We start from the raw sequence: 13,887 nt of genomic DNA on the forward strand, positions 1-13,887 counted from the left end.
TCTTTTGTGTTTGCTCACAAGTATTCTAGGTCTTTATGGTTATAATAGAGAGAAGCCTTCTTTGGACCAGGAATCTGCCTGGTGGATGGGGACACAAGCTTCCTGTCCTGATCAGCTCAGGGAACCTTGACCTTCTAAAGCAGCAGTAGGCATATTCAGCAGTAGCAAAAGAATTACCCCATTTCCCCGGAAATGATCCTGCCCCTATACAGCCGAGCCATGCAAGTGGACATCCTGGCGATAGAGTAGGAGTGTGTTCTCTGCCCAGAAGCTGTGCATATAGACACTACTTTGTAAGCTTATACAACAGCAGGGTCCACAGTCTCCACTGGGGTGCTTTGCTGATGTAGAAAAATCAGGCATTGTGCTCTCGAGGTCACTGTAGAGGGTCAAGTTTGTTAACCTGTCTCGCAAAGCTGCCTCTGTGTCCTTAGATACTTAGGATGGATAAGTAGCTACCAGCACAAGTCAGGGTTTTCCAGAGAACAGAACCAGCAGGATAGAGATGTCTATCAATTGATCAATCAGTTGATAGATACAAAAAGGGATTTAGTATGGGGAATTGGCTCATGCATTAACGGAGGATGAGAAGCCCCACGATCTGTCATCTGCCGGCTGGAGACCCAGGAAAGCCAGTGGTGTAATTGAGTTCAAAGGCCTGAGAACCAGGGAAGCCAGTGCTATAAATCCCAGTCAAAGTATTGATAATATAAGATGAGATGTCCCAGCTTAAACGGTGAGGCAGGAAAAAAAGGAGCTAATTCCTCCTTTCTCTACATTTTGTTCTATTCAGGCCTTCAAGAGGTTAGGTGATGCCCACCCACACAGGAGAACAATCTACGTTACTGAGTCCATGGTTTCAAATGCTAATTCCATCCAGAAACATCCTCACAGACACCCCCAGAATATTGTTTAATCCAGGTGCCCCTTAGCCAGTCAAGGTGACACATGACCTTTCTACATCACACCATCCAATGAGTACATAAGTTTGGGAAATAAACAAGGCATGTGGTTTACTACCATGTTGAGACCACAATTATGGAAATGTCCACCCACATCCACTTCTTTCTGACGTAATCCTCACCTTTGAGGCCTTCAAAACCTCACATAGGGAATTTACAATGGCCTTTGTTTCTCTTTCAGCATGGGGGACAGTGGGGTTGTTTTTAAGACAGCAACAGTCCTTGCTATAAGCCAATATATTTAGTGTCTTCCACAGTATAGAGATCAACATGCCCATTCCCTTGAAAACTTCCACTAAAGAGTCTCTGAGTATCATGTCTAAAGAGTCATTCGCAAGCAACAATAAATATTTTAAGATTAGCCCTTGTAGATTCTGTAGCAGGCACTATATAGAAAAATTATATTTGGTGATATTTAAGGACATCACATTTTATGAATAGGTTTAATAGTGGTAGGTTCTCAGATTTCCTTACCTGATTGACAAGCTAACATATTAGGCTGGTCATGTCTTTTCAATTACTTGAAAAAAAAAGTGACTATACATTAATAGCCCATGTCATGGCAATTTTATTATAATGATTAAATTCGGTGTTCCTTTGCGGCTTTGGGTCTGCTTCTCAGATTATACTTCAACATTGCTGATGTGTGGAAACTATGCCCAGTTCTCAGAAGCCTCATAAAACACAACAGCTCGATTTTGGTTCCCACTGCTGGCTGGGTACAAACAATACAGCAAGGTGACCTGAGTGTTAGACGCGAAGATGTTTAGGAATGCCCTAGAAGAGAGAGCACAAACGACCGCATTTAAATACACTGTGTGACTCTACACAAATAAGCCTCCTTGGTTTCCTATGAGGAGGCATCTTGAGAATGTAAACTACGGCTGCAGCTGTCAAGAGAAGGATTTAGATGAAAACTGAACAGTGATTTACGAGAGGTGTGTGAATTGCTTCATCTAGAAAAGGGTTAAAGACAAAGTCATCTCTGTCCTCTAAAGTTGGAGTCCGCTCTCATCTGTTTGGAATGACTGGCTTGTCTGGAAGCCAGGGAATAGACTAGACAATCTCTTAAGGTTCTTTCCAGCCCTGTGATTCGGCGATATATTTATCCAACTTCTAGCATAATCTGTGTGTAGTGTAAGTTGAAACATTTCTGACTCCTGTGGTCAGTGTGACCTATAAATACAGTTCATTACTCAGTTACTCCAGATTCCTATTAAATTATAAGGCAAGTTTTAAAAGCTCCAGGGAAAGGTAAAGATACAGTAGGAAAAACACATATGCAGTTTTGATGTCAAACCAAACGACAGTGACAGCTGCCTCTCTGCCGCTCGCTGACCGAGCAGTGGCACACACACAGGGAGCCAGAAACGTCATGACGAGAACCCAAGTTTGGAGTAGTTCAAGAATGTTTAAAGAAACCCTTTGCCTTATTATATGTATCCTTTTACCCAAGTTTCAAGGTGGATAAAACAAGTGGAGAAAAAAAATATTATTTTAACCTAATATATTCAAGAAATAATCTGTGGTATGAATAGCTCCTCTTCTTGGTAATTTATTAAAGGAAAGGGGGCTGTGATTTAGCAGATGAGTTAAAAGTTTAAAGTCAGTGGCTCTGCACATTAAACACTAGAACTCTGAAAACGTGTTCCCATGGAAACACAACTTTACTTCAGGTGCAGAATGAGGTAGACCGGCTCCTGTGGGTGGGCCCGGGCCTCTGTCCACCATGGAGAACACTCATCTCATGGGAAAACGTGTTCCAAGTTCCAAACTCCTGCCTTACCAGTGAACTGTAGAATGGTGCTCACTTACAAGACTTGAATTGTCTATACCATTGCAATCATACACAACTGCCTCTCTCTGGTCCGACTCAAACTCATGCTCACGCATGCACTTCTCACCAAGAGGGTCGCTGTTGCCAGATACCCACACACGTTCCCTTTCTTTTTCTCTGTCTGTGCTAAATTTTTAAAAAATGATTTTATGGAATCAGACACTGAAGGAATTATTAAAGAGGCAAGGGAATATGAAGGCACCAAATGTTAGAATGCCTATAAAAACCCCATCACATCTGCACTTACAGGAATAGAAATACCTTGGAAGTTAACGTGTACTTGAGAAAACTCTGCCCCGCTGAAGAGCATGCGCAGCCGCTGCTGCAGGCCCAGGGCCGGCCGGGCCTTTGCCCGGCGCGCGCCGCAAACCCATGGGGCCATCGTTTCATTTATGCTCTGAAACCAGATTTCAATTTCTTGGGCTAGTTTAGATAATCTGGAAAATGGAGACTGCATACAATTTGAAAGATAGGGAACCATTTTCCAGAAGACATGGGGTGTGCTTTCCAAAAGACTCATAACCATCTTTGCTAATGGTCTGGTGCTATTTTTCAGAAAATAATGCTTTGGGGACAATAAAGGCCAAGGGGTAGCAGGTATATCACAGACATGAGAATTCAAGACTGTTCATTCTTTCTGGAGAAGGGCAAAAAATGGTTGGCATAGGAGCCCCAAAGTTTGAGAAAGCAAATACTTTTACTATTTTTATTCATATTGAAGCTCCTCAGGATTACAAATTGGAAACAGCCTCTTCTCCATGCTAATTGTTTTACTACATTATTTTATTGAACTCTTCTGGACCTAAAACCATACCCAGTGAGTGGGTATGTGTTCCTATTTCATGAATCAGAAACCTGAGACAACCAGATTGTCACTTTCAGGATAGAATAGAATAGAATAGGATGACTACCATGGCACCTGAACTTGAGCTTTGGCCCTCCCCAATCCAAGGGCCATTCTCCTAAGGCAGTGGTGATCTGTTCTGGCTGCACAGCAGATTCTCCAGCAAAGCCTTTTGAAACATAGAGTTGCAATGGCCCTTCTCCTGAAGTTTCCAAGGTAGAGTCCAAAAACTTTTTTTTTTAAATAATAGTAAAATGTCACATGATATTCTATAGTACAAAGAGGGTTAAGAATCCATGTTAAAACTATCACAGCATTTTCCTAAGTGTGTTCCCGAGCATCTAAGTCCCCTCAGACACTGAAGAAAAGAAAGAAAGAAAATATCATGATTATATAAGTAAGGGAAATGCTGCCTCTTTGTCCCTCTCTAGGAGATTCACAACAATTATTCACATTTTTAAAGGCTGGGAATTCTTTCAATTAAAAACATTTAAAAATCTGTTTAACTGGCTTTCATCTAATATTTCCGTCTTAGTTGGCCAGGAAACTTTTTATAAGTGTTTGTGGCTCTCCTGTGCATCCCACAGCTGGATAGCACATCTTCTGTGACTCCTTTCAGCAGCTATTAAGATGATCAAGAACTTGAAAATTATTCAGAAGGTGAAGGAGACAGAGAACCTATGCCCACGTGCTCTAGATTGCTTTAGCCTCCTGGTCAAAAACAGAATTTCTTTACAATGTTTCCAACTTCCCTTTCCCATTGCTCTGCTCCCTGCAAGCTCTCAGTCTGACTGTGGCTATAAAGCAATGCAACTCTAAAAAAGAAAACCCACCTAAAGAAACCGTGGTAGATTTGGAAAAGGTCTAGCGGCCACAGGGATTCCTCCCAGCCTTCCCTAAGGCAGGGTCGGCCAGCCTTCATGCACAGGAAAGTTCCCTCACTCATTGTGAAGCAGGTCTCCTTGTTGTTTCTTCATTTTGATGGCCGTTTATCAGGGACCTACCGTTAATGCTATATGTTGAGCATGAGACAACACACTAGATATGCGTGCATCTTATTTCCAGTCCATTAAGCAACATTATTAGGAAAGTATCATCACCCCATTTTAGGAGAAGCAACAAGTGTTCGGGAAGAATGTGGAAGAATAAGACTAGAAAGTGAAGTGGGGTCAAATCCTGGAGAACTTTGAATTATTCAGTGGACAGTGCCATTAAAAAAATGGTTCTATATCAAAATCTTCCTGGGAGATTTTTCACAACACATGTTTCTAGGTCCTACTACAAAATACTGATTTAGACTCTTAATGGTGGAGCCCAGGTACTTGTATCTTTGGGGAAAATCTCTTGAGGGAACCCCCACTCACCATTCTAGTGAGGACTCATTGTATTAAGCGTTCTAATTATTAGAAAGTTTTCATTTGTTTAAAGTGAATCTGCCACAAAGCAAGAAAAAAGTTTGCTTTCACTCGTGAATGCCTTGAACCTCGGAAGACGCCATGAATCCACTGAAGTCTTAGTGAGTGGTGTCTCCTCAGGAGCCTGGAACCTCACCCGTGCTTGAGACCCTTGGAAAAGTCTCCTTAGAATGACCCTCAGAGCTTCCCAAATTGAGAGTAGGAGGGGCAATGTCCACAGGATGAGAACTGTTCCCACTGAACCTTGGAATCAAGCCAAAAAAATTAGCGGAGTCCGTCCCCGTGCGAGGGATGCGTTCCCCTGGCTCTGCAAGCAACGTCTTTCTTGGTCTTGGAATCCTATAGACAAAAGTTGGTTCTGCTAATGGAAACTCAGTGGAAATGAAAGAAAAAAGAGGAAGAAGCAACAAGGCCTGAAAAATTAAGATACTTTTCTCCTCTTTACAATTGTAGCTGGGAGATTGATTTTTCTCTATGATTCAGACCCAGCCTCTTTGCTTTGTTCATGTCATTCTGCCCCCTGGTGGACATTGTGCTCATTGCAGGCATTGTATGTTGCTCGGAATGCTTAGCCCTGTGAAGACCATCCTGCCCCTCCCGTGCAGTGGGTAGAGAGGTCACCTGAGCCTGCAGCCACCCTCCTGGCCTCTGAGGTTAGAGGGCCGCGGAGTTCTCTGGGCTACTCCTTACAGAGCTTTGATGTGTTAGAAATTTATCTTTTCTTTCATTTAAGATGTTTTGACAAATTATAGGACACCTAGACCTAGCTATTCCTGAGTGACACAAGAAACCAGACCAGAGCAGGCTCATTACTGTGTGTGCAGGCAGGCTTGTCCTAAAGCAGTCAGGAGCCAAGTCTTTTGTACTAACCAGCTGTGTCTGGAGCGCTGCAGGTAGGGGCTTTCTGTTCCACCTTCCCAGTGAGATTGCAAGCAAAGGATGAGAAACTCCTTGCTGGCACGTCCTCCGCATTATAAATTCTGTCTGATTCTCGCCTTTTTGAAAAACCTCAATTCTATCTCATTCTCAGATTCACTGTGATTTAACTCCTTCCTGCAGGTACATTCCAATATGTGGTTATCTCCTTTTTTAAAAGCATTTTAAATTCATTCCTGCTCTTGTTATAAGATACGCTGTTTCCCACCAAGAACAAATGTCCTCACTGATATTTTAATGTTTTTATTTTTTATTATTAATGCTTTCCCACCTGCTATAACTTCCTTTCAATTTTCAGCACCTTACCTGAAAGGTAGAAAATTTATATTCCTACAAACCCTCTTTATTCTCCAGACTTCCTTTGCTAACCAGCCCCGCCACACATTTTAAGAGGTTAAGTATAGATCACGTGACGGTGGAAACGGCGAGGAGATTGCAGCTCAGTGATAGAGAACAGGAGTTGTGGTGTCAGACAGAGTTGGACTTAAATCCAGGCTCCACTTGTTTCTAGCGGTGAAGCCTTATACCATCTCTATAGCCTTTCTGTGCCTCACTTGTAAATGTGGATAATAGTGTTTAACTCATGGAGTTGTGTGAGAATAAAATACAGCATGCGTATAAAAAGCTCTACATACAGTAGCTTCCAGGTACAGTGTGTGGCCAGGGACCACTCAGAAAATGGTAGTTTGTTTGGCATTATGCCTTAGGTCTTGTAGTAATCAAACTGTTACTGGGGTGATGAATGTACAGGTTTATCCCAGAAAGGCTGAACTCATTGCTTGGATGATAATTCTGTCTTTGGTGAACTATATATTTCTTGACTCCGAAAATACTTTTTAATGGGGGGCATATTTATTGCATAAACAATTATGGGAGCATATGTTCTGTGCAGCTACCTGGGCGTAGTTTGCTGGGGGGATAAATTCAGCCTGTCCCAGCCCTCCAGGAGCTTCGAGTCTGGTTAGAAGCTAGTGCACAAACTCAACTATGATGTAACAGAAAAAGTGCATGTCCTGAGAAATCCTCAGAAGGCTGTGAAAAGTCAAAGAAGGCAACATTGTTTCCAGCCAAAGATATTCAAAACCAAACCCATGTCCCCTCACTCCTGCAGCATTCCCCTCCTCAGCAATGGGCTCCACCATGTGCTCAGACCCGAGCCAGGGCTCTGAGAAGGAAGCTCTCAACCACTGCCTCTCCTTCCCTCCTGCTACCAGCTGGACACAGAGCTCAGCAGAGTCTTCCTCCTAAACGTCCCTAAACCTCTTTGTCTGTCTTCATTTCATTGACCTCGTTCAGGGGTTCTTAAATTTTTATGCCTTAGAACCTCCTGGAGGCCTTGCTGAAATACAGATCGATGGACCCAAACCCCAGAGTTCCTTCTAATTCATTCTGTCTGGGGCAGGGCCCGAGGGTTCGCATTCTAACAGGTGTCCAGTGGATGGTCGTGCTGCTGCCCTGGGGACCACAGTGAGAAGCGCTGTCTCGTTTCACGACCTCATCATTTCCTGTTGGGATTGTTGACCTGTCTTTGTCGCTAAGCTTTCGTCTCTGATCCTTACCTTTGTTCTTCATGTTCTCCACTTTGACCTTAGACCTGGGGAAAAAAGAGAAAATCCTTCTGACTCTGGATTCCCTGTTAGATAAATGTCAAAATCCCTCATGTGACCTGTAGGCCCTCAATTACCTGGCCCCTACCTTCCTCTCTAGTCTTACCTACTACCGTAATTACCCACCCCATACCCAACCTCTGGCACACAGAACTCCTGGTAGTTTTAATATTCATGTCATCTCGTGTTTTGTCCTTTGTGTCTGCTCTTTACTCTGTCTGCGATGCCACGGGTCCCTTTCTTCTCTTGCTAACTACTATGGGTCCTTGCAAACCACTCGAAAACACCTCACTGTGAAATACCATGTCTCCTCTCTGTGCCTTCTCCCCCATGGTGGTTATCACACATGATGATGGCACTTGCCTGGTAGGCCACCTCATCCACAGACCTGAGCTTCCTGAGAGCAAGAAAAACTGTTTTATTTCTATAGCCACAGCCCCCAGCCGTGCATTGCCTGATGTGGAGTTGGAAATCAGTGGATGTTGAATGAAGGGAAAGATCCAGAAAGGCTATTTGATGGAAGTGGTCATTTTAGCCATTTAGGGTTTGGAGATGCATAGGGAAGAGGAAAAACATTCCAGAAGAGGAAGCTCGAGCCTATGATCAGGCTTGGACATGGCGTGAGGGAAGCACAAGGAGGGATCTAGTTTGACTGGCCACAGGTGTGTGGTCAGGTGGAAACTTGGGAAAGACCCAGATCAAGTGTGAGAATATAGAGTACCGTTGCCCAGAAATAGACTTTCCAGAGATGAAATCAGCTGGGTAAGGGGTGAAGATGGGCGAGGACCAAGTGTGAGCTTTGAGTCATGGTGGGTTTGGGGACCCATTAGGACAAACATTCTTCCATCCTGTCTTCAGGTGTCTTCCCCATGATCTGATTCATGGGTTGATCTCCAGGGCCTCATAAGTGCTTAATAAATACTGAATAAATGAATGAATGAATCAGTACAAAGGCTAGCAGTGGTCCTGCATGAGCCAGGAAAGAGGAGAGGTAGCTTCTGCGATGATTTCAGGCAGTGCACTGCTCCCCAGATGCCACCCATGCAGATAAGACTCAGGAAGAGCAGTGGTGGGAGGGCCACCAGAGGGGCAGCTCAGGTGATAGGCAGCAGGGGTTCAGGCGACCACTGGGTGTCACTAGAAATGGGGAAAGTCTCAGTGTTTGTGAAAACCATCAAATGACACCCAGAACATAATGCCCTAAGCCTGTGCTTGTGGTTCTTCACAAGTGGCTTCACCATTTGGTGTGCAGGGACAAAACGGATGGCAGCTGCAGTGACCGCCCCCCCCTCCACTTCACTGTACTAATGCAATAAACACGCACATGAATACCTTTATGCTCTGTTTAAACATATGTCTAGAACGAGTTATGCGTAGTCACTGCTAATCAATTTCTCCTGGTGAAGTAGACAGCTTTATGACTATTATGACACTGTTCTCAGCTCTAACCACTACTGTTCCTCCATTAAGTCTAACACGTTGACATGTGTTTGGAGAAGGTAATATAATGTTGAATACATGAAAGAAATGGTTTTTCATGGGATCTGTTTTTCCAGCCTTCCTGTATAATACTGCGGGGCTTTCTCATATTATTCTTATGTGTGCAGAGAAATACCTGATAAAAAATAGTCTAGAGATGAAGGCATTAAATGGTGTTTTCTATTAAACATACACACAGTGAAGAGTTATGTTTCTAAGCAGACACCCTCAGGGACATTTGAGTGTGCTTCCAAATAGATGGTTCTATTGGTAGAGCCATCAAAAATCAAAATTTGCAGTGTGTCCAAGCGGGAAGATTTATTACCCAAAACAAGTACCAGGGCAAGGGGGGTGGGGACTGTAGGGAATAAACAGTAGATAAAGAGGCAGAATTAAATTTCCTTTTACGCTCAAGCTCAGGCCGAGCGTTATTTACCCGTCCCTGCCGCTGACAAACAAACGAAAGCACAGGGTGTTGAAAACTGCAAGTCGTTTACTGTGAAATTTCAATTGCATACCTTCCAACAATCGTCTGTGAATCTGTAACAGAAGGAGGAGGCGTTGAGAGTAGCGTCAGGCAGAGTTGATTGACTTACCAGGTATTTCCTGCGCATTTGTTTGTGTGCGTCGCTCTGGGTGCGGCCATAGGGGCGCAGCGCAGGCCGACGGTTCTGCTGCGCGCGAGGCAGCCTGGAGCCCCAGACTCCGGTTTTATTGTTGCTGCCGCCGCCGCGGTTACCACGTGAATGCCCGTTTTTGTTCCCAGTTTTCAACCTGAACTAATTCATAAAATATGGAACGCTGTACTTGTGATGTGCCTCCAGAGTAGCCATTTTCAGTGTGCCTCTTAAAAATTCCACAGTGTGTCCGTTTTGATGGGGCCAATTAGGAAATCCAAGGAAAGTAGGCTTCAGGAAGCCAGGGAGTTATAAGAACGCTTGGAATTTCTAACAGATTTTACCAAGCGTTTTCTGCATCATGACATGTTCCAGAAGGCCATAAATGTTAGTTTATGCCAATATAAACTACTTTTTGCCTTGCTGATAACTGCAAATAAATAATTCAGTTGACCACCCACCAAAAAACCAAGGAGTTTGGGAGGTTTGCATGTTTCCTATGAAATACTTGCTTTACCATAAATGTTTATACTCAAAGAGAATAATAATATGTTGCTGCATTTTACTTGCACTTTTAAGTTCTGCAGAACAATTTCAAAAGTGTCTGCATATCCCAGTAATATCATTATAGAAATATAAAACAATGATTAACCTCTTGTGTTGATTTGACTTTAATGGGAGGGGGTTAAAGGCATTTTCTTATTTGCATTTTTGGACAGCAATACACTGACTTTGCCAGTTAAAACTAATTCATCTGCCACATTGTTTTCATGGTAGCAATCAAATATATTAAACACAGGGCTGTAAATCTGGATAGCTCTGTTTTATTCAGTGAGAAGCCTTAAGTAAAGTGCGTAAATGTTGCACAAAACACAGCTGTTTGGCTCTGGTCCAGGAGGTAATACGTGTCGTTTGATGCAAGAAGTTGGGGAGATAACCTTTAGCTTAATATAGCTTGGAAAATTAGATCCTACATATGCTAATTTTGTACTTTTTTTAATAGATGGAACTGATTAAAAATATAAGTACTGCCGAACAGCCCTATTTATTTACTCGACATGTTCATTTCCTCAACTTCTCAAGGTAAGATATTTTCCAGTTTAATGGTTCTTTCATTTCTTTTCAGCACTTCCACTCCTTCTAACAAACAATTACTTTAACATCTACCTTCATTTTCAAGGTAGTATAAAGGCCCTTGAAAAGCCATTTTTTAATCCTGTTATTTTCCCAGTGGAGGGACCAAAATTTGAAATATTTGGACACAAGCTTCATTCCTTCCTAGAATACTAATCTCAAATCTTATGAAAAATTGAAATTATTTTTAATGAGAAGGCTTTGACCTGATAGATTTTTTTTTTGTAAGCCATTTTTGTATTGAAAGAAATAACTTGGGAGGTAAGACGGTTATTTTAACAGAAGTATTTTATTGTACTTTTTTGTACAACTTGAACCCACATAGGACTCTGGGAATGACTGAATGGTGGCGTGATGTGTAATTTATAGAATCCAAAACACTGGTAAACTGGCCTGTCTGCCTACCTTTCTCATACTCCATCTGGTTGTTCCAAACCTTCCATGTTTGATGGCGATGGGATATTTTAGGAATCTCTTTTTTTCTTCAGCTGCAGGGACTTTCTGATAATAATGCAAATCCTTCAAATTTAGGAGACCCTCGATTTGTAGTGGCAAACTGCAAGTTCTGGGTATTCTCTTCCCCAGGGACTCATTTGCATGGGTCCCCTTGTCACCGTGCTTTGCTGTGAATTGGAAGTTCTCACATTCTTCCGCTCTTCTGGCCCGTCCCTGTCTGAGCTCACAGTTGTACCCCTGGCAGAGCACTGGGTCCAGGGACAGATCCGCTGGCCAGCCCAGGACCCTGGGCCTTCCTCATCAGCCAACTGACCGGCACGTCCCTCACGTTTACTCACGTGGAGATACAGGATCTCCACAGGCCCGTAGGAGAACGCCAGATTGCCCCGCTGGCTGGTGCTGACCCAACTGAGGAGCTGGTGCTCCTTAAGAGCCAGGCACCCAGGCAGCCCCTGAGAGTTCCCAGCTCCCGAGTTCACTCAGGCTGGGCACAGCAGCCCGGCCACAGGACGCCTAACAACCTGAGGGGGTGGAGGAAGGTTTCAGCCTTCAAAGGACTTCCCTGCTGTGCAGCCGGCACAGTGCAAATTAAGTGTGAAAAGAATGAGATTCAGCAAAGCAAGTCACTGAGCAGCAGAGAGGAATTGCCGCCTTATCTTTGAAAGCAAGCTTTCCCTGGCTGCCCAATAACCAGGGTTCCCTTGGACAGGGACAAGGTGACTAGGACACCTGCAAATTATCCTCGGTGGCCAGGGGCCTTAGCGCTCAGAGCTGGCGTATGTTTCCAACCGCATTTATAAACTTGCTTGTTACTGGATTGCCTGAGGTTTGCGCCCTGCCTCTCACTTCCAGTTGGCCAAGAACGTATAATTCAACATAATTAGATAATGAGGACTTGTTAGCTATTTCAGGCATCTTAGTTTATTATTGTAGAGAGCTGAGCTCAGCCCCTCTGACCCTCACTCGTCTCGTGAGCGTCCTTCTGCGTCGCCAGGATGTCCTACAACCTCGTTCATTTAACTCTTGCTTCAGGGTCAAATCTCGACGACCAAAACAAATTGCAATGCAGAAAATTTTAATAATGAGCTCAGGACACTGTAACATTCTGACAACCAGCCAAAGCCCGTATCTTAATTGGATTAGCAGAGCTGGGCACAGTGTGGGGAACTGCATTTTATCATGGCCTCCAATGTCAAAAACGTGTTCAAGAGTTTAATCTTGATATTTAATTCTGAGAGAAAAAGCATTAATCAATATCTTTAGAAAACACCGCATCTGCAGAAAACAGTGTTGGCCCAGGTGTTAGACCTTCTCACCGACGTAATTCATTCAGGACAAGCGATGTAACCTCTGGTGGGGAGGGTCTCTGGTTTTCCATCTGCGAAGCAGAGGCAGTTCCTGCCCACTACTACCTTGTAGGGATGCCCTAAACACATGAAGGAAAGCCTTCCAGGTTCTTTGGAAAGAAAAATGTTCTGTGTATTCGAAGTGGCCTTCGAAAGGCATTTTGGTCAGGAGTCGGTCTGAGCCCACAGGGTAGCTCTTGTGGGTCACCACCCCCCACCCCATGTCTCTCTCTAACCCTTGAAGTCAAGGCCCAGCACCTGCTGGTGTCTCCTTTCTCCATTCCGTTTTGTCCAATTGAGCACATGTCTTCTATAGAGGGAGGACCCTCTGTCTTCTATACACCGCCCTAGGACTGGGCTTCTGCAGGGAACGGGAAACGTTTTCCTTGCCTTCATGAAATGGTAAGCTCTTCTTCCATTACGGAAGAAGTGGCAATAAAAGTTGGTGGACAGAAGGATGGAGAGGAACCCAATACATGGGAGCCAGAAGGTGGACACCCTGCGGGGGGACAGCAGCCCAGAGCTGGAGGCAGGAAAGGTGGAGACCCGCCTGGTCAGCTTTGCCCCTTTAACCAGCTCACACTGACTGTGGAGCAACATCACACCCTCTTCCCTCCTCGGGCCTTGGGTACAGGACCTCCACAAACAGGGTAGAGCAGCAAAGTGAGCTTTCCCACATTCCAAGACGAGGTTATCCTCACAAAACGTGGAAAGTTAAAAATCATTTTTTTCTTTTTCAAGGCAATAGCTTTATTTAAGGAAAAGGTCTTAGGTGTAAGTGGTGAATTGTGGGCATACAAAGAACAACCCAAAATATACAATTACAGAAAGACAACTAAGTTGGGGCTTGCTAGGAGGACTTCCACGTGTTTTTAAAAATGAGTTCTGTGTTTTGAATTGTCAGGCATAGCGGCCACTAACTGCCCCTAGGAAACCTATTCTGATCTATGTTGACAGGCATGTGGTTGACTTGTTTTCAGCTAAGGAGGTTATTCAGAGAAGAATTGATACCACAACGCAATATTCTTGGCTGATACTTTATTTCTAATCTTTCTTACATTTTTAACACGTCACAGGTAACCTGCCTGTGAGCAAAATATAAGAAAGTCTAGCCTCTCCCCCCACCTCCTCTTGCACCTCGATGTCCTAAACTTCTGAAGGGTGTGGCATTATACGAAAATGAATTGCCCCTTAATTCTTTTCCCCCCATTAACTGTGGCATTCTCACCTTGAAGTTTCGACACTCTGGGTGGT

The 13,887-nt window shown here is 43.9% G+C and overlaps 1 protein-coding gene and 1 long non-coding RNA gene across 4 annotated transcripts in view; one reads left to right on the top strand and one right to left on the bottom strand.

The window, feature by feature from the left end:
- Positions 1-13,887, top strand: part of UST (uronyl 2-sulfotransferase) — a 281,093-nt gene that overhangs the window by 161,901 nt on the left and 105,305 nt on the right. For all 3 annotated transcript variants that reach the window (XM_045188889.3, XM_024551949.4, XM_045188888.3), the window contains exon 4: positions 10,701-10,780. In XM_045188889.3, coding sequence (XP_045044824.1) covers positions 10,701-10,780 — 80 coding nt within the window. The remainder of the gene's footprint in view (positions 1-10,700; positions 10,781-13,887) is intronic.
- LOC128779512 (uncharacterized) lies at positions 1,525-9,908 on the bottom strand. Its single transcript, XR_008425500.1, has 3 exons — positions 9,677-9,908; positions 7,554-7,588; positions 1,525-1,739 (listed from the first exon to the last, which is right to left on the bottom strand). It is a non-coding gene; the product is annotated as an uncharacterized lncRNA (long non-coding RNA).

The sequence above is a fragment of the Desmodus rotundus genome, chromosome 11 (assembly GCF_022682495.2).
Source record: "Desmodus rotundus isolate HL8 chromosome 11, HLdesRot8A.1, whole genome shotgun sequence".
NCBI classification, from domain to species: domain Eukaryota; kingdom Metazoa; phylum Chordata; class Mammalia; order Chiroptera; family Phyllostomidae; genus Desmodus; species Desmodus rotundus.